General features: G+C 39.8%; 1 protein-coding gene across 1 annotated transcript in view; it reads left to right on the forward strand.

Moving 5' to 3' along the window:
* rrp1 (ribosomal RNA processing 1) overlaps positions 1–12490 on the forward strand; it is a 16835-nt gene extending 4345 nt beyond the window's left edge. Inside the window, exons 7-16 of the mRNA XM_044015673.1 lie at positions 1–23; positions 620–822; positions 1200–1306; positions 2360–2457; positions 3462–3481; positions 5545–5682; positions 6835–7985; positions 8622–8774; positions 10572–10638; positions 12108–12490. The exon at positions 1–23 is cut by the window's left edge and continues 42 nt beyond it. Coding sequence (XP_043871608.1) covers positions 1–23; positions 620–822; positions 1200–1306; positions 2360–2457; positions 3462–3481; positions 5545–5682; positions 6835–7985; positions 8622–8774; positions 10572–10638; positions 12108–12313 — 2166 coding nt within the window. The 3' untranslated portion in view covers positions 12314–12490. The remainder of the gene's footprint in view (positions 24–619; positions 823–1199; positions 1307–2359; positions 2458–3461; positions 3482–5544; positions 5683–6834; positions 7986–8621; positions 8775–10571; positions 10639–12107) is intronic.
* Positions 12491–21558: the final 9068 nt, after the last annotated feature.

Here is a 21558-nt window from a genome sequence, read left to right on the forward strand (position 1 = left end):
AAAACAGCAGCCAAAACCAAAGAGTAAGTGTTGTTTATCTGTTGCTTTAATTGCAATGTTACTTGTACTGGACATGCATGTACATATACGATATACCGGTACATACCGAAAACTGGTATTTATTTGATATTCCATTTATTATATACCAGTCTTGCAGTACACAAAGATATTCATGTAGCACAGCCAAACACTGTTGAAGGGGGGGGTGACCCTTTTCACTGCTACACCACACATGCAGGAATGGCAGCAATGAGCATTTTACCGCAACATATTCCCTTTCTCCCTTTTTCTTACTGACACACTCACGCGCATGCATAAAAAATACCACTGTGTAACTGATCAAATTTTCTAAAATACCCCGGTATTACCCTACACTAATGCAATTTTTAATTACTCAAATTACTTGAAGAAAACTACTGGTGCCTGAATCTACTGCTTCCGGCACTGCAGGCACCCTCTTCTCTGTAGATTAGCAGAGCCAGCCCAATTTTTCAAAACACATTTTAAGGTCTCTACAGTTTTTGGTTTGATACATTAGAAACCTTGTACAAACTGCAACACAGTGCAGCATTAATCTTTATGTAAATGTATGACCCTTTGTTTTGATGTGATTCACCAGTCGTACTCTCTTTGGAGCCATCTGCAGCAACATCTTCAGCACTATTATTGAACAGGCTCCCTTTGCCATTGAAGAGTTGATGAAGGAGATGAAAGCAGCTGAGGACTCGGACTCTGGACAGGCTTCTGATGATTGTGAAGAGGAGGTCCAAGAGACGACGAGCAAACCACTCTCTAAGAAAATAACTGGGAAGCAGCTCAATGGTAAACAAGTGTATTTTGGTTAATTAGAAGATCAATATACTTTGGAAAGGATTATTTCAAATTAATGTGATTTCAAAAAACTGAAAGGAAAACTTACACAAAACCTGATCTTTTGGAAAGGCACTAAAATATTTGTTTGTACAAATAAACTTAGTTATTGAATAGTTTGTTTTAAAATCCTTCATTTAACAACATGATTAGTCAGTCATGAATTATTATCTTTTGTTTAATAAAGAGTTTTGGTTTCCATCCCTTCTGATGGTATTACTCGACACGGCGCTTGTTTTCAGATAAAGGACACAACATAAGATGTGAACTGCAGCTTTAAATTGTATGATAATTGTTTTGGAGTGATGGAAGTTTTACTTTGTTTACAGGTTGTAAATCTAACGAGGATGATGAGGATGATGAGGATGAGCTTCTTCACATGGAAGACTCGGACACAGAGCTTCATTATGACGATGATATTGGTCCCGTTCTACAGGTGAAGCTTGTATTTCTTTTTCTAGTCAAGACACCTAACTCCAAATTGCTCTGTGCTGGCAACATGTGGAAAACTGTAAAAAGGAGCACTTTGGTCATTAAGACAAGAAATAAAGACACCATATACCATTTAACTACACCCTTCAATCAAGTTCCATGCTGATGTATGTTTTTGACCTGTCAGCTGCAGGTTTTTAATTCACTTTTGTTAATTGTTCCTGTTTTTTGGTTACAACACTGCAGCTGCAGCTTGCTTTCCAAGTAATGCTGCTTCCAATATAAGAAAACAAATCCTGGACTAAATTATGTATCATAGATCAGCAGGCCCAAACCTTTTTTGTACCACGGACCGGTTTAATGACTTTAATCCAGAACACTAGCAGAGTTATTGTCTCAAACATACTTTTAAGGCTGCGGTCATTTGCGATCTCCAGCAGTTAATCTTCCTCTTTGACCGTGACATAGACAGATGTGGCAGAGAGAATCTGGTAATTTTTCAAAATAAAACATTCAGAATCAGACAATAAATAAAACCCAAATAATAAAGTTATGTATTCTTTCTGTGTGGCCTGGTACCAATTGACCCACTCGATCCCCGTCATAAAGATCATTACTTGGATGTGGGGATAAAGCAGCGTGTAGAGAAATGATCCAGGCTGCGCAGGAGACGTGCCGGTGCGCAGAAAAAAAAGGCTAGTCTGTCTGCATCAGATGGGGGGGCATGCAGCCTTGTTGATGATATGTTCGATGAGATCCTCTTAAATATTTTTATAGATTTAGATTATTATGAAGATCAGTGCCCTAACAGAGAAATCAGTCAACTCTGTTATAGACAATTTGGGTCAAATATATATATGTGTAATCAACAAATGTAATGCAACTTAAAACCATGTCTTCCCTAAGAGAGCTTTTGTCTCTACATCCATTAATTCAACTTTAAATTAAAACTTTGCTGAAACAACAAAGCAAGTGGTGACCTTAGACTTTTACAGTGCTGTATCTAATGTGAATATTGTGATTGGATGTTATGTGATGAACCTTTTGTGCTTTATAGTTTGATTATTCAGGTCTGGCAGACAAGTTGTTGAAGTTGGCCAGTCGGAACAGCACACCGAGCCACAATAGACAGAAACTCTACAAAATCATCAAAGTGTAAGTAGTTGTCTGTCTGTGGAAGCAGCAGTCATAAAACTAAAATTGTAGTTAGTTTGTTTCCCTTTTCTGATTTAGAGCTGCTCTGTGATGTCTTAAGCTAACTTCTGGCTATAACTCCCTGTCTGTCACCTCATGAACATGTTTGGTGAGGGGGCGGGGGCATTTACTCACTGACAAAAAGCCTTACCTCATGAGCGGGACCCCCTCTTTGTGGAGGTCTGGCCCAATTGTTTGTCCCATATAAAAGAGTGTTGTGGGATAGGTCTTTCATAGATTTACACTTGTTTACACAGATGTGAGAATAAAGAGCTTAAGAACACATAGTTAAACTAAAGGCATTCAGTTTTTTCAGCTAAAATGTGAATAATTTCAGGTTTCATTGCACGGTTACTTTGTGCACTCCACCAAAGCAGGGGGTTTCAATCTGCAGAGAGAGAGAGAAGACTCCCTCATGTAGACTTGCATTTCTAAAATGCTGCCACAATCATCTGATATGGTTGCATGTGCCCTCTGCTGGATGCTAAGGGGTACTACTTAAATAGGTACTTAGGAGATAGCAAGTGATTACAGTTTGAATGTGAGATACATCCTACTAATATAATATAGAATTTTGAATAAAAGGTCATAGGTGTGTCAGCAGTGTTGGTCCCATTATTTTCAGTATGGGAGAAAAACAACCTGCACAAGAAAAAGATAAACAACCTTGAAAACCAAAGTCAAAATCACAGACAGAGTTAAGTGCTCTCACATGACCTCTTTTTATGGAGATCATATTTGGAGGTCAAAATATTGATATTAAATCTGCTAATGATCACAGCACACCTGACATTTCTTCTTTTTTACCAGTAAATCAGCATTCACTAAGAAGAGTAATGCATGAATATAATGCATCCAAAGAAATTCTATCATTTTTGTCATGGATTAAAAAAATCCTTATATTTATAACAGATACTAACAAATGATTTTTGTTTCTCTCTCTCTCACCATGTGTCTAATCTCAGACTGCGGGACCTGAGTGAAGGTAGGACCTGATCAATCCTTTTTTTCTTGGTTTTGCAAATTAATTCAAAAACATTTTAACAATTAACCATTGCACATCATTTTTGCATTAACTTACTATTATTTAATGTAAATGTAAAAATTATGTTTGAAAATGAGGTTGAATCCTGAACAAGTAACCATACAATCAAAAAGAGTTTGGAATCTCTACCCTAGCCCAAACTCAGACTGGCTGGGTCGGGCCCAGATTTATCGCCACCTTCCTCAGGCCCTAGGAAAAGCACAGTTGTTTTGCTTTTACATTAGCGTTAGTACCTTGATTAGGTTAGTTCCAAGCAAGCTGAGCTGATGCTATATGTGCCGTTGTCAGACTGCTGGCCACTGATTGGTCAGAGTGCCGTCACTGGAAGAGGCATGAGCAAGAAGTCAGACACAAGAATCAAACCAAACAATATCAAACTGTAGATCAGTTAAAAAGATTTAAAAATCCTAAAAAAGGTGTGTTAATCTAATATTAATCGTAGACCGTTGCAAATGACATGCTAACATTTCATTTCCTATCAATTCAATGTTACCTTAGTTGAACATTAACGTAATTTAACCCAGTTAATGTGCATTTACCTTTACTCTGGTGTACAGAGCTAGGTGGTTATCCCGCAAATGGTGAAACATATCATTAACATTCGAGAACAGCTCTATTCTGCAACTCGCACGGAACAAAAGCAAAGCAACACCAGCGGTAACACCCGGTTGTTGTGTAACTTTGCACTGAACTACCTATATGGTGCTGAGCTTCCGGCATAATCTTTTCTGACAGTATTGAGGAAATGTTATGATTAATATACCGTAGTGTTTAATACCGCGATTAATTGTGAAATCAAGTAATCGTGACATAACTGATTCAGAAATGAACCTATAACTTGACACAACTGTTATATATCTGCTCCTGGTATCTCTCTTCTGTCTCTACCTCGCATCCCTCTTTCCCTTTCTCTCCCCTACCTCTCGTCTGTCCCCCATTTTTCCGCAAATTTGAGTTTGTTTCTGTTCTGTGAGATTTCTTCCTCTTCAAAGGGAGTTTTTTTTCTCTCCACTAATGCAAAGCGCTTGCTCATTGTGTGAACTGTTAGGTTTCTCTTCTCTCTATAATATTGCAAAGGTTTTTGCCTTACTATGCACAATGCATGTTGTCATTTGGTGCTATACCAATTAAAAAAAAAAAAAAAATCGAACATACAACCTCAGACCATAAGGTCAAGTAACAACACCAGTGAGTTACCTGACAAGAAAACAGCCATATGTGACTCAGCCAAACACCAGCAGGATTTTACGATTTGCTGAGTTAATTGGGCCAGCATATAGATGTTATAGACTGCAATAGTTGTGTTCAAAATTCAAATAAATATAGGTTAACATGTTACTGAAGATGTACAGTACCCTCAAAGTATTGAAACAGTGAGGCCAATTCCTTTATTTTTGCCATAGTCTGAAAACATTTGGGTTTTACATCAAAATATGATGAAAGATGAAAGATGAACATTTCAGATTTTACTTCCAGGTATTTACATCTGGATCTGATACACAACATAGAATAGCATTTTGTTTTAACCTGCCCATTTTCATGTGAGCAAATAATACTATCTTCTAAATTGTGTAACAGATCCAGATGTAAACACCTGGAAATAAAAGCTGAAATGTTCATCTTTTGTCTCATATTCAGCTTTTGATGTCAAACACAAATGTATTAAAAAAATGAAAGGAATTGGCCTCACTGTTCTAATACTTTTCGAGGGCACTGTATCTTGCAGGAATCTATAGATATATGTTTTTAGAACTGTTTACATGTGTGCATCTGAAGTATAATTTAAAAACATCACACTCAAAAGTGTGAGATGGAATACAAGTCAGACTTGACTCTCAGACATCCTTTTTGGACACAATGACTGCTGGATGTCAAGATATGTTCAGACTAATAAAAAAAAAGTGTTCTTCAACAAGTCGAAACAATGTGAAGAACAAAATTTGTGTCACAAAAACATCAAAATAGAAAACTTTGACTGGAACTTTCTGGAATCTCTCTCCTAGGCATCCTTCCTCGGAATGAGTATCCAGAGGAGGTCTCCACAGATGAGGATGATGACATGTTTGGCAGCAGGAGGAGGATGAAGAAGAAAAGACGCCATCACATGAACGAGCAGGAAGGAACCCCATCAGCAAAGAAATGTAAAGATGCACAAGAAGTAATATTTGTCTAACAATACTAACAGTAATAAAACCATTAGATAACACACCAATAAGCAGTAAAGATAAGTAATAAAGTAATGCACAGTATAAGTTGTGTTTGTGTGCTGCTTGTGCACAGCTACAGCTGAAATAGTTGTGGCCCCATGTGAACTCTAATAACCGTCACAAGAGTGATCGAATACGTGTACGAACAAAAAGAGCTGCACATAAATCTACAAGGACTAAGGCACAAGACTATGGCGGACAGACACGAAACAGAAATTAAGTTCAGAGAAGTCCAAATGGAGAAAATCCTCTCACGATGATCTGAAACGATGAAGCTGAAGTTCTCAATGACTTTGAGAACTGTCAAATCTCTTGAACTAACTTTTGTAACTTGAACAGAATTTTGTTATTTTTTAATGTGTGTGTATATATACATATATATGTGTGTGTGTGTGTGTATATATGTGTGTATATATATGTGTGTGTGTATATATGTGTGTATATATGTATATATGTGTGTATATATATATATACATATATATGTGTGTGTATATATATATATATATACACACAATTATGCATTGTTAGCAACCATACTAACTAAAAACCAGCAGCTAACGTCACGTTGTTATGCATTGAATAATACAAACAACAACCTGAATAACAGCCTGATGACATAACAATGACCATCAGAATATCCACCACCTAAACCATAAGTCTCTCATTTTACCAAAAGCAGCAGCAGCAGACCGCAGTGAAATTAGTTTCAAGTTAGATATTCAACAAATATATCGCACTCCACCTCCAACAGCGGCTCATCCATCAGTTTTACCCGGTGTTTGCTCCATGATCACGGGTGGTTATACACACTCACAAGACTGAAAACAACAATGTGTTTTCACTCGGAGCCATGAATATCACCAAAAGTAGCTGCTTTTCTCTACTTGTGTAGAGAAGTTACATTTTCTTGCCTAAACCAAAACAGACATTGTATCAACCAGGCTGAATTCTGATGGTCAAAACAGTCAAATTATTATGATCAATTTTTGTTAAGGTTGATTCCCTGTATTGCTTTAATGAGAATTGTTTCCCTTCTTTAATTATCTGTTGTGTTGAGACATTGATCTGTGTCTTTTGCCACTTCAGGGAAGAAACCAGAGGCATCCAACCTCACTGAACAAAATGAAGACGTGGAAGAAGATGATGGAGAACAAATTGACCAAAATGCTAATGAAGGGGGGAAAAAGAAGAAAAGGAAAAAGAAGAAAGCAAGAGTGGTTCAAGCTCAGAGTCCAATTCAAGAGATTAAAAAGACTGAAGGAAGTCCACAATGTTCACAAACAGACGATTTAGGAAAGGGCGCAGTGACACAAAACTCCATCTCAAGTGGAAAAGACACAGAGGCAGCTACTTCACAGGCTGAGCCAGAAACTCTGTACTCGGAGGCAAACGAACAGCCGTCAGTCACAGTAAATGAGGAATTAAAGCCCTGCACCACTGATGAGGACCAATCTGAAACACTTTCAAAGAAAAAAAAGAGGCACACTTCTGAGCCTCAGGCTGTGACAAGAGAGCAGCAGCCTTCTGCTGCAACAGCCTCAGAAATTTCCACTGAAGCAGACACTCCTGTCACACGGAAGAAGAAAAAGAAGAATGATACTACATCAGTACGCCATGAAGGTTCAGCAGAAAATGACACAATCACCAAAAAGCCAACCGAGGCTACTGCTCTTGCAAACCTCAAGACTGGTGCACAGGTCAAGTTAGACGGAAAACTAACCGAGACTAACATCGTAACTGAAACTTCACCACATGAAACGGCACGGCCGTTAAAAAAGAAAACAAAGAAAAAGAGCAAGCAAAAACTTGATGAGATAATTGTAGTTTCCCCAGTTGCAGATGGCGACGCTGTAACACCAGTGAAAAACAAAGGCAATAAGAGTACAAAAAAAAAAAAATTGACACTGGAAGAGCAACAAGAAGCTGAAGAAGCCACGCTGGAGGTGAATGCTAACGGAGAAATCACCGTGACAAAACCTGCCAAGAAGAAAAGGACACCTGTGCAGGCAGTGGAGATCAGAGGTGAAACCCATGTGCAGATGGTCGACAGTGTGGACACTGAGATCCCCCAGACTGAAAGCGAGGTATGCTCCTCCAGGAAACCAAACAAAAAGAAGAGGAGGATTCCTGTGGTGTTTGAGTTTGAGGCAGATGAGGTTGTAGCATCTGCACAGAAGAATGCAGCAGTCAATGGCTTTGCAGAAGAAACTCTTACCAAGAAGGAAAAACCTGGAAATGTAAGTGAGTTAAAATGATTATGGCTCCATTCTGACCTGGTATTAACATCCCTCTTCCGTGATCCTATCACATCTGGCATCTTGTATGTTTCTCCTTTGGCTACATGATAGTATCTGTAGTCCACACTCTTATTTAAATAGGCACTTACGTCATGACTGTCATACGTGAAAGATTGGCGATACTCCTGAGCTCAAAAATAGACTAGTATTTGTTAACATGGGCGCAAATGACAACACAGGCACATCACCCGCACTACACTGAGCTACACATGCAGTTTGAACCACACATGAGAGGAAAAAAAAAAGCTCTTCTCACTGCTGTAACTTATGGTGACCAGTGTTATTGTGGCAGTGGCTGCACTTAGTGTAATAATAAACTGTATCAGTTCACGTTCGCTTTGGTAGAATTGCATTTGTGCATGCTCAGGAATGTTACCGCATTGGTGCTCAAATCACCTCTGAATGTGGTCTCTGATTGGATGTGAGGACGCATTCAGAACTGATTGAGACTGTTCTGTCCTGAAGTACGATCTGCCTATGATCAGATAGTAATGAACGGGTTCTATGATGAGGTGACAATGATTAAAGTGCCTGTCTTTCTGCTCACACTGACCCCTTAAATCTTTCACACCATAGGATGTTGAAGAACCACCCACGCCTCTGAGCACCAAAAAGTCGCAAAAAAAGGTGAAGAATGACTTCATCACCTTTCAGAGCAACACGTTGGCCCCAACACCACTCTTCTGCAGGACCAAGGGAAGCTCCAGCACCCCACTGTCCAGCAAAAAGGTGAGACAGTCACGTCTAAGCATCAAAATTCCAGGTCATTTCTTAAATTGAAAGCCTGGGCATGTGGGTCGCAGAGCATCCTACAGATCTTTTAGGCACTCATGTCAACACATCAGAGCAGCCCCTTGGTGTGCCTGTGAACCACACCAAGGGGCCATCCACACGGAAACACGTTTAGGTGAATACGCATACTTTTTTGCCAGAGAGGCGTCCCTCCACAAAGAGATGACATTGTAGGGGACCTCACCTGAAACGGTATTTTTTGAAAACGAGTGGGAAAATCTTGCTTTTCCAGGTAGACAGAATATGCTACCTTAGGAAATGATGACGTCATATTCCCAGCTCTCTCTCTGGCGCTGTCACTCATTGTAATGATCTTCAGCCACACGCACACTTTCTATGCCCATTAAAAGAACTCTCAGGATGCTGTTGACTGAATGCAGCGTATAATCATATGTAGCTCCTAAAGTAAAGTCTGGTTACTGGTCGATTTATGAGTCGATACGTCATTTAATTTCATCGGGAGGAATGTACCCCCAATGTGGTAATGAGGGTGTTTTCAGAGCAGAGACATAGATTAAAGAGCATCTGGTGGTTTTATTTATTTTGAGCTTGTCATGTTAGCCTACAGTCAGTCAATGCAGCATTTTACAAAAATAGATGGTGGGAAAAAAGTTGAAAGCAAAGTATGCAAGCAACAGTTTGCATATCACAGCTCGACTACAAACATGGCATATCATATAAGATGGGGAGAAAACAAATCGACAAATGAAGGCCAGTACATAAGAACACGATAAAAACACATTTCGAACATGTGAACAGAATACAATACAAAAAATAAAAATGTAGTCAAAATGGTGAAACAAAACCCTAAACATGTTTGAAATGGAATATGAGTCCTACCCCTTTTCCTACATATTTACACATGTGCAAACCCCCACTCAACAACATAAAAACAAAATGCACATAAAGAATATAAATTAATAAACAGAAAAAAATTGAATAAACAAGTAAATAAATACTCAATCTCTTTACCTGGTAAAAACCATCTGTTTGTACCTCTTTTTGAGCAGTGTTTTATACGTGGACATTTGCTTTAGCTCCAAACACAATCTGTGCCACAGCTTCACTACACGTTGAAATAAAGAATGTTCCAATAGCTCAGAACAGCATAGTTTATCCCTTGGGGACCGTGCAGACTTTGATAACCACCAGTCCACCCAGCTCAACTGACATATATACCTGGTGTTTAAAAGAGCATTAAAAGAGTGAGGCAATAAGAAAAATGAAAACGTAAATAGGGACGGATGAAATTAAAGAGTAAATGAGTACATAACAGTGACTAAGTCACTAAATCAATTAAAAAGGTACTATTTACAGCAAAGGATAAAATGAACATGATAAAATTATAGGTGCAGAAATGTTTTTATTAAATTTTAAAGTTATTGACGGACTAGGCAAGTTATTTTGAAAGTGTCATTTAAGCACTGGTATCAGAAAAATTATACTTAAATCTAGGGCTAGGGCAAATTTGTTTATATTAATCCCAAGGTTTGCATAGTAAGTGGCATACGCCACCTGTTCGTATGCAAGCTTTATAAATGAGGCCCCTGGTGTTTAGTTGATTACGTAGGCTTATTGAAAATGGTTTATTTTCAAAAGTAAACCCTGTATCAAGCGTTACGGCAAATTTCCAAATTGATTGTACTTGTATTTTGTGGAGCTCTGGCATTTTCTCCTTGTAACGTTGTAATAATGTACAGTATTTCATTGTGTTTGCTACTTTGCATTTCACAGACACGTCAAACCCCCAAATCGGAATCTAAGAAGGTGACCTTTGGTCTCAAGAATAACAAAACAGCTGGTAAGATATTTATTTCCTGTCTATATGTGTGTGTGTGTGTGTGTGTGTGATGCTTTAGGGCACAGTGTAATCTGCTGGTGTTAGTCCACTGTGTTTTTTGAAAACCAAAGTCACTGCACCTGTTAACCAAGACATTTTCGAGCACTTCCTCCTGCTGACAAGCTTTTTGAAGATGCAGATTTCATTTTCCAGCAGGTTTTGGCACCTGCCCACAGCTCCAAAAGTTGGTTAAATGACCATGGTGTTGGTGTGCTCGACTGGCCAGCAAACTTGCCAGACCTGAACCTCATAGAGGAAAATGAAAAACAAGAGACCAAAAATACAGATGCTCAAGGCCACTGTCAAAGAAACCTGGGCTTCCATACCACCTCAGCAGTGCAACAGACTGATCACCTCCTTATTGGTCTTATGGTGTATTCTAATTTTTTGAGATACTGAATTTTGGGTTCTTGTTAAATGTGAGCCAAAATAAGCACAATTAAAAAAACCAAAGACTTTTGTCGTATTTCCACCAGCTCCACCGGCTGTGTCAAACCGCAGTGACTTTGTTTTACATGCGACACACACACACACACACGCACGCGCACATACATACAAACGAGTGACTAGTGACTTGTAAAGCAGTTGTTTTCAGTGTAACTGAATCAAATCACTAGAATCAGTTAATAATAATATTTGTTCAATACTTCCTCCATGACCGGAGCACAGAAAAACTGTAGTTGTAAAACATATACATGTCTATTCATTTATTTAGTCATCTAGCAAAAAAATAAATTCCAACCTGTAATGTGTATATATAATTCCTATTTGTGAAAGCCTTCTTATTTTGCATTATTTTCCACACATGCATATTTGCACTGTACTGTATGTCTGTCTGTTTCTTTCAGTATCTCTTTTATGCAGCTGTTGACTTATTTGGACAGCCCTCTCTAACCTTAACCTTGTGTTAAGGTTAGAACCTTTAACCTTTTGTGTAACCTTTAATTCCTGACTCTAACTGCAACCTAATTCAAATAGTAGCCCTTAACTTGACCATTTCCTCAGATATAAGGTTCTGTCACATAATATGTCAGATAATGTCCTACAGAGGATAATACAGTTACACACTGACACAAGCAGGTGAACATTGTTGGTACGTTTACGATGCAAAGGATACAAACATTAAACCAGCAGTATCAAACCACTACACCAACACAGAGCTGGTTTAGCTGCAGCCTGTGCAGCTCTATTATCTCTGCAAATGGATCAGGACTTATCAGGAGATACCAAAAAAAACTAATCGAACAAACTAAACTTCTTTTAAGCAAAGGAGAAAAATACTTTGAAAACCAGTCAATGGCACAAGTAAACAAAGTGTTTAAGTTTTAGTCAGGTTCAATATTGGTCATTCATTACTTCCCCCTCTGAAGATTAACATTCCTCTATTTAAGGTTTTTTAACAGCTTGTGTTTTTCTATGTCATTGTACAGAGTTTAGAAAGAGTGATCGCAGCCTGCTGGTGAGTCCTGACGGGTCATCACGAGTGCCCTTTGACCCAGAGCAGAAGCCCAAGTTTGGTGTCTTAAAGTCTCCGCCCACGCCAAAGTCCACCAAAATTAAAAAGACAAGAAAAATGAGTTTGAAAAGTGCAAAAGTGACACCTAAGCGACGACCTTTGGCAGCAGACTTCTTCTAAGTGATGCTGACACACTGTAGATCCAGATGTAATCCTCTGAACTTTTTTTAATGATTGTCTGATTAAAACACAAACATGTTTTGGAGAGAGGTATTTTTGTGTTGAGCTGTAATGAGTAATGCGCTTTGCGTGACTTGATGTTTGAATAAGGTTACTTGTTGCTGTTTTCCAATTTTATAAGATGCGTGTGATTTTTTTTTTTTGTATGTAAACAAATTTTATTTTCCCCAACAGCCTTGACTGTGAATAAGTAATCTGCATTTTATAACTGAGGCATATTCAATTAAGGATTATAGTCAAAATAGGTTAGGAAGAGAAAATCATTTTACAATATCCCAATAGTTTCTGTTCAAATACTCCATGGGCCATGAACCAAAATTTTATTTGTCGGTAACATTGAAGGTCATTAGCACTTCAAAAGGTCAATGACACACTAACCCGTTCTTCACCTGAAATGTTTTTTCCTTTAACCCTGTAACATGTAGGAATATCAGAGGCAAAACTCAGAAGGAACTCCCAGGACTCAAAGGATTCAGGAAATGTGTTCTATTCCAATAACATTACATTACATAACATTGTGACAACTTGTTGTGAGAGAAAGAAGAGTGACTTTCTTTAGTTGCTAGAAAACCCTTTCACTTGAGTTCCTCTCAGGAGAAGGACTGTATAAGTTTCATGCCAATGTTAGGCAAGATGTGCCTTAGATGCGCACTGTTTTGTGTTACAACTGTTATTGTGTGTGTGTTCTGGTTCCATTTGGCTCACTAATAGATTACTTTTTAGGCGATTTGTGTTCAGGCATTATTTTATTTCATAGTTAGTAACCATGTCAGCTTTGAAGCTCTGTGCACTTGGAATGTGAGAGGTGTTAACACACCTGTCAAACAGAAAAGGTCCTATTTATCTTAAAATGGAATGTGTTGATGTAGTGTTGCTGCAGGAAACACATTTAAGTGACACTGAACATTTGAAATTACAACAAGGTTTATGACGGATTTATTTTTCATCTTTTACTTCAAGGAGCAGAGGTGTGGCCATCTTAATCAAGAGAAAAGTAATCTGACTACTTCTTTCCCCAAGGTGAAAATCTCCTCCAATAATCGTGTTTCTAATATTGTCATTTGATTCCCATTATGGATAATAATGGATTACTCCACCTGGTAAACCATCTCTTTCACCTTAAGCTAAAATCGTCTCAGCACTGTGCGAGGACCTAGACTATATAGATGTATGGAAAGCCCAGCATGTGGTGGAGAAATAATATACTTTTTTTCAAATTTTCACTAATCCAACACTAGGATTGATTACTTCCAAGAACTATACTGCAGTCAGTTATCTCTAGCTCCATAGGAAATATAGTTATTTTTGATAAAGCTGCTGTGTCCATACAATACAATTTAAGGAACCCAGTCAACCAAACTAGACACTGGAAGTTCAATCCTTTTAACAGACCATAGATTCATATCTTACATTATAGAGGAGTTCCCCTCTTTTTTTTATCCATTAATTCAGCTTCCACCAATGACCCCTCGTTGCTGTGGGAAACATCTAAAGCTTTCTCAAGAGGTCTTGCTACATCATATACAGTTGTGTTCAAAATAATAGCAGTCCCACTTCACTAGCAAGATAAATCGCTGTTTTTGTTAGAATTTCAACTTCTACACTGCAAGTAAGTTTCTAGAAGGTTTAGTAAAGGTATAGAAAACCAACAGACCCAACAGGCATGAAGTGCATTCGGCTGATTCTGTGAAACTGAATCATTTACTGAAGGGGCGTGTTCAAAAAAATAGCAGTGCCGAGTGAGGTCATTGATTATGTGAAAAAAATTAGGTGTTAAACAGGTGGCCCTTATTTAAGGATCAAGGCAACTGACGCTGCATATGCTGGTTGTCCATTTGTCCTTGAAAAACAGAGTAAAATGGGTCGTTCAAGACACTGTTCAGAAGAAGAGCGTTCTTTGATTAAGAAATTAATAAAAGAAAAACGACTATTCGAACGGATCGGAGAATAACCAAAAAAGCCAAAAAGGTTCAGCCAAAGAAGATCTAAGATTGCCTGTGAGTACTGTAACAATCAGGCGACGTCTATGTGAAGCCAGGCTACCAGCAAGAAGCCCCTGCAAAGTCACATTGTGCTGAAGCGGTTACAATTTGCCAAAGAACACATTGACTGTCCTAAAAAGAAATGGCGTAATATTTTGTGGACTGATGAGAGTAAGATTGTTCTTTTTGGGTCTAAGGGCCACAGACAGTTTGTCAGATGTCCTGCAAACACTGAATTCAAGCCACAGTACACAGTGAAGACAGTGAAGCATGGTGGTGCGAGCATCATGATATGGGGATGTTTCTCGTACTTTGGTGTTGGTCCTATTTATTGCATACCAGGGATCATGGTTCAGTTTGAGTACATCAGAATACTGGAAGAAGTCATGTTGCCATATGCTGGAGAGGTAATGCCCTTGAAATGGGTGTTTCAACAAGACAATGACCCCAAACACACCAGCAAGCGAGCAAAATCATGGTTCCAGACAAACAGAATTCAAGTAATGGAGCGGCCAGCACAATCCTCGGACCTTAATCCCACAGAAAACTTGTGGGCTGGCAAAAAAAAAAATGCTAAAACCAAGAAATGCAGAGGAATTGTGGAACATAGTACAATTGTCCCGGTGCCAGACGTTGGTCGACTCCATGTACCACAGATGTGAAGCCGTTATCAGAAACCGTGGTTATGCAACTGAATATAAGTTTATGATTCTCAGGAAAGTTGAATCTTCAAGCATCTCTTAGCATATACAGTACATTTGCAATGCATTTGTGTTCATTAAAATACAATTTATTTGAAGAATTTTGAGGTTTACTCAGCTGCTATTATTATGAACATAACTGTATGTCCACTAGGCGAAGGTAGGATGAACAAAGAAACATCTTGGAGTCCATATTGAAACATGCTGAGAAAGAATATGTTAAAAACACATCTGCACAGAAGCTTGCAATTAGGTGCACTTTGAATTTACTATACTAAATGCTATTAAAGGGTTACAAAGCTCAAATTCTAAAAAGAATTTCATGACTTATTGATTGACCCTCTTCTAAATATGTTTTTTTAAGAGAGGCAACTTTTCTTTCAATATAAGCAACAAGACTAGAAAGCTTACCCTTATCGAGACCATCAATATGTTTAGTACTTTCTCTGGTTACAGAATAAATTTCATTAAATCAGAAGTAATGCCACTAGGTAATCTAAAACAAATACCCAAAACTCCATCTCCCTTTCCTTTTAAATGGTCACCAGATGGCTTTGTGTATTTGGGAATACATGTAACACCCACCTTTGACCAATTATACAAAGTAAATTTCCCACCCATATTGTAGCGTAAAGACTGGACCTTGAGAGATGGAACACTCTCCCAATTTCCTGGTTGGGCCATGTTGCACTACTGAAAATGAGCATCCTCCCCAGGCTACTTTACACAATACAAATGATTCCACGTATGTTCCTCTATAAGACCATCAAACAGCTAAATAGCTGGTTTAGCTCCTTTATATGGGCTAAGAAGAAACCATGCCTCAAAATAGCTACATTATGTCTTCTGTCTTCCACAGAAGGAGGTGTTGATGCTGAAACTAAAGTGGGAGCTAATAAAAATGGGACCCCAGGGGACAAATTAGGATTAGCTACTTAATTGTAGTTGATTATCTTCAATGTAGGGTTAATTTTCCTGCTCTGCTCAGGGGTTTTTCTAGGAAAATTTAGCAATGTGGAACTCAGCATGGCGAGGGAGCGGAGCGACCGAGTGGCGGGTCGGTGCGGAGCTTTTGAAAATTTGAGGTAAAAATGGGGCATGCTGAGGCTTTTTGAAGGACCATTATGGTGACTCATGAAGTAAGGGCAAGTAACTCAAAATGGGCAAGTTACCACAGACGCAGACAGAACTCTGTATTACAGAAAACATGTACTTTGGTAAGCAGCTGGGGGAACACAGGAACAAGAAACACCCGTGACACTGCACTCACACATCAAAAAAAAGGGAATCGTGAAGGGAACCACCACCACCACCAAGGACTGGACTGCCGTCTATGGGCCACAGCACCTAACCAAAAAAAACAAGAAATAAATAAAAACATGCCAAAGGTGCTACACAGGACTGGTAGGGAGAACCAAAACCAAATAGATTAACAATACAAAAATACAAGAACCACAAAATAATACAAAATAATGAATTATGTAAAACACATGAAATAATTTACCACAGTGTATGCCCCTTAAGCAAACAGCCTTATTGAGAATGTGCACTGGAGAGTCAGGCGGGACAGGCCAAAAGTGGCTCAAATAACTATTAGTCACGTTCACTCAGGCGGGACATATTCATTAGCAGCCACCACGGCTATAGAGTAAGCAAAGGCTAAATATCACACGAGCTGAAGTCATGACAGTGAGTCCAGAGCATCCACAAATTAAATAGAGCCAAAACAGCAGCGCAGATCCAGGGCACAGTGGCTGAATACGGGCCAACAATTTACCACGGCCTCACTGCGCAAGCTACAGTGACGCCCCAGAGAAACGGAGGAATAACTAGCCGTGCCGCGGGTCAATCACTGGAATGGCATCACAAACCCTGCATCTGTATTTCAGTCCCGTGACTGTGTCAGACGGAGTGTGTGCTCCGGTCATGGAAGAAGTACTGAACATGTAGGGGCCAAAATGCATATTTGGTCTGTTTGTTTATTGTTTATTTTGAAAGGTCACTCATACTGTTTTTTGGTCATGTCACTTCCGTTTTTGATTGACACATGGGTGTGGTTTAATCTATACACCTGGGCACTCGGATCGGCGGGGGGTAAGAGAGAAAGGGGGTTAGTGGCGTTCCTGATTTATATTTTCTGTTTACCGTCAAATCGTCAAAATAACCAAGAATAAATCGTCAAACAATAAACATCACTGGACTTGGATTCATTTGAATGACGCGTAACTGCCTGGAGCCCACCTAAGCCTCTTAGCGACCTTTTATAGGAAAACTGTCGCTACAATTAGTAAACAGAAAATTCAATCCATAAAACACCACGGCATGGACGGAATTCAACGTTGCTTTTACCGCTTGGATCTCGATGTTTTGCACTGAACGAACTATGCAACACATTGGACTCTTTTCCGCGGATGCCTTGGATCAGAGACATAAGTGACAGCAGCGCATCACAGCCATCGGAAACGGTATGTTGGTTGATCCTCCTGTGTATTTGTTTGAAGTTGAACACAGTTTGGAGAGGCTGCCGTTTTGTCCATTGGGGACTGTTTGTTTGGGCTTGTGTTGCGCGTGCTTCGTTTGTCGCGATCGGCAATTGTTTGGGCTGATTTGACTGTGTGGTGAGCAGTGGCCGCCGTGCTGTGCTGTTGTGTTGAAAATCGCATTGTGGCTGTTGCTCAGTGCTTTGGTGAATTGTGCACGTTGAAAGTTCACATAATGAGTGACTCAAATGAAATGGAAAATACGGAGAAGAGAACGGTCAAGCTTACAGCCAAAGCGCTGGCTTGCAAAATGGAAACTCTTCAAAAGCAACGTCAATCTAATGTGACAAAAATGAAAGCACTCTCACGCGAAATTAAAGAGCTCATGAAAAATGATGAAAATGCAAAGAAAGTGCAATTCAAACTGAATGAACTCAAACAACTGGATGAAAATGCAAAGGCAGCACATGAGTCAGTGATTGTTTTATTTCCCAAAGAGGAAAAAGTAACACAAAATGAGTGGTTTGGACGCATAATAAAACTTCACTGATGATGTAAAAACATGGCTCTCTGAGACTGAAAGACACTTTCAGCAAGCAAGAAATGTGACTGCAGATGTGTTTGCTGCACAATCAGTCAACTCTCCCATTCCACCTGAAGAAGAGGCACCTGTTGCACCTGTTGAATTAAAGGAAGATATACCACACTCTGATGTTCCAACTGCCATTCCTTCTCAACAGAATAAAGCAATATCTGACATGCAGGATGAAATTAAACCAAGTGACAGTGTGTCAAATGTTACCAACAGGAGTCACAAATCACATTCTTCATGCTCAAGATTTTCCACCACCTCATCTGCATGCATCAAGGCTGAGGCTGAAATGGCTGCTCTTATTGTAAAACAACAAATGCTAAAAGATAAACATGCCATAGAAGCACAAGAGGAGCAGCTAAGGAGGAAAAAAGAGCAACTGGAGCTGGATGGAAACCTTGCTGCTACAATGGCAAAAATGAAGATTCTTGGAGCCTCAAGTAGATCTGGTGTGTGCAGCCACAGATCAAGAGTGTCGGATGGTATGAACTCGTATATGGAGAAAAAACAACATGAAAAGAAAACACAAATGACTGCCACTGCTGACGGAGACAGTACTCAAACCCAATCTCTCCCCACAGTGCCAGTGACAGTTCAGTCAAATACATTAACTATGGATGCACATGTTACAATACCAGCCACATTGCCTGCTCCTAACAATGGTGAACAGAGCAACATGCTTAGCATCATGGAAAAGCAAAATGACATCACTGCATTAATGGTCCAACAACAGTCTCTCTCTTTAATGCCCAAGAAGGAGATTTGTCGTTTTTATGGTGACCCACTTCAATTTCAAACATTCATAAAATCCTTTGAACACAACATTGAAAGCAAGAACCCAAACCCCACAGATTGTCTTTATTATCTGGAACAATATACAGAAGCACAACCAAGAGAAATGGTGAGGAGCTGCCTTCATATGACAGCAGACAGAGGATTCAGGAAGGCAAAATCTTTACTGCAGGAGCACTTTGGCAACGAGCATAAAATTGCTACAGCCTACATGGAGAAGGCTCTTTCATGGGCGTCAATTAAACCAGATGACACAAAAACACTACAAGCATACACTCTGTTTCTAAGAGGATGTTGCAATGCCATGGAAGATCTCAACAACATGCAAGAGCTCAACATGTCAGCTAACCTGCTAATTATAATTAAGAAGCTGCCATATCGACTGAGGGATAAATGGAGATCTGTGGCATGTGATTTTCAGGAAAGGTACAAACAAAGGGCTACCTTCAGGGATCTGGTCAATTACCTTGAAAAACAGGTGAGGATTGCAACTGATCCAGTATTTGGAGACATCAGAGACACTCCAACACCAAGCAAGGATGGAAGAAGTTTTATGTCAAAACCACCTCATCCAAGAATCAAAGGAAGTACATTTGCAACCACTGTGACAGTTGCACATGAGAAAAATGGAAATGGACCGAGGAAAATGGAGAGTTGGCCGGCTGTAAAAAGGTGTTTGTTCTGTGGAGGTGGACATGCTTTGGAGGTGTGTTTCCTATTGGAAAAGAAAGCACATCATGAGAAAATCACTTTCCTTAAAGAAAATGGAGCCTGCTTTGGTTGTTTGCAGATAGGACACATGAGCAAGGACTGCAGGAAGCGACTCAGCTGCAACATATGCAATTTGAAGCATCCTCAGATGCTGCATATCCACCAAAGGAGATTTGAAATGGACAAACATCAAGCTCAAACAAAAGAAGAAGCTGACATCAGAGCCATAGCCTCGGTACAGACAAGTGGTCTTACTGGGGCCGGTGAAGACAATTGCAAACTCTCAATAGTGCCTGTGAAAGTAAAGGCCAAGAAGGGGAACACAACAGTGCATACATATGCATTCCTTGACCCGGGAAGCACTGCGTCATTTTGCACATTGGGGCTAATGACTAAGCTAAATCTCCAGGGAAGAAAATCTAATATTCTTCTGAGAACAATGGGTCAAAAGAAGGTCGTTGAAACCAGCATTGTTTCAGGCCTAGAGGTTACAGGACTTCATGGCACTGATTTCTGTGATCTCCCATGTGTGTACACTCAGAAGACCATGCCTGTGCATAAAGGAAACATCCCACATCAAAATGACATCAATCAGTGGCATCATTTGAAGAATATTCACTTACCTGAACTGGACTGTGAGATTGAGTTGTTGATTGGCTCCGATGTACCAAAGGCTCTGGAACCACTTCAAGTCATCCGGAGTGTGGGAGATGGACCGTATGCCGTCGAAACAATGCTCGGCTGGACAGTTAACGGACCTCTGGGAGGAAAAGATGATTATGCTCAGGAGCAGTCAGAGATCAGGGTTAACAGGATATCAGTTGTTGCACTTGATGAGCAGTGGGAGCAGCAGTTCAAGATTGACTTTCCTGAGTGTGTCAAAGATGACCAAGAGCCTTCAAAAGAAGATCAGCAGTTCTTGGATTTGGTATCAACATCTGCAAAGCTAGTTAATGGACATTACTGCTTTGGTTTACCATTGAAGGACAGGGAAATCTGCTTGCCTGACAATAAAAACTGCGCTGAACAGAGGGCACTAAACTTAAAAAGGCGTTTCCAGAGAGATCCAACAACCAACTTCATCCATTACTTCTCATCCTGGAATCAGTTGAAAAGGGCAGTAGCATGGATGCTCCGAATCAAAGGACTGCTTCTGCAACGAATCAGGAAGAGGAAAACAGCAAGTGGTGTTCTCTCGTTGCAAGGAAATCTTGACACCCATGAAATCCGTCTCACAATCGGTGAATTGGAGAACGCAGAGATTGAGATAATCCGCTTCTGCCAAAAGAAGAGATTTGGAGATGAAATCTCAAATCTGAAAAAAGGAATGAATGTTAAAAGGACAAGCCACATTCATAAACTCAACCCCATTCTGGACAAAGATGTGTTAAGAGTTGGTGGTCGCCTAAGCAGAGCAGCAATGCCAGAAGAAATGAAACATCCTGTCATTCTGGCCAAAGACTTTCACATTGCTGACCTCATTCTACGACATATTCTTGGAGAGGTGGGACATGGTGGTCGCAACCATATGTTATCCAGACTGCGTCAGAAATATTGGATTCCTGGTGCCACAGTATTGATCAGGAAAAGCCTGTCTAAATGTGTTGTTTGTCGGCGTATAACTGCTACTCCTGGACAACAGCATATGGCTGATCTACCCCTGGATAGAGTCTCTCCAGATGAACCACCATTCACAAACGTTGGAGTCGATTACTTTGGACCCTTTGGAGTGAAGCGTGGCAGAAGTGTCGTGAAGCGATATGGTGTTATTTTCACCTGTTTGGCTACAAGAGCAATTCACCTTGAAATGGCCTCATCGCTTGACACAGACTCTTTCATCCATGCCCTTCGGCGCTTCATAGCCAGACGAGGCCAAGTAAAAGAACTACGATCAGACAATGGAACCAATTTTGTGGGAGCACAGCGC

Source organism: Solea senegalensis, linkage group LG2, assembly GCF_019176455.1.
Source record: "Solea senegalensis isolate Sse05_10M linkage group LG2, IFAPA_SoseM_1, whole genome shotgun sequence".
In the NCBI taxonomy this organism is placed as follows: domain Eukaryota; kingdom Metazoa; phylum Chordata; class Actinopteri; order Pleuronectiformes; family Soleidae; genus Solea; species Solea senegalensis.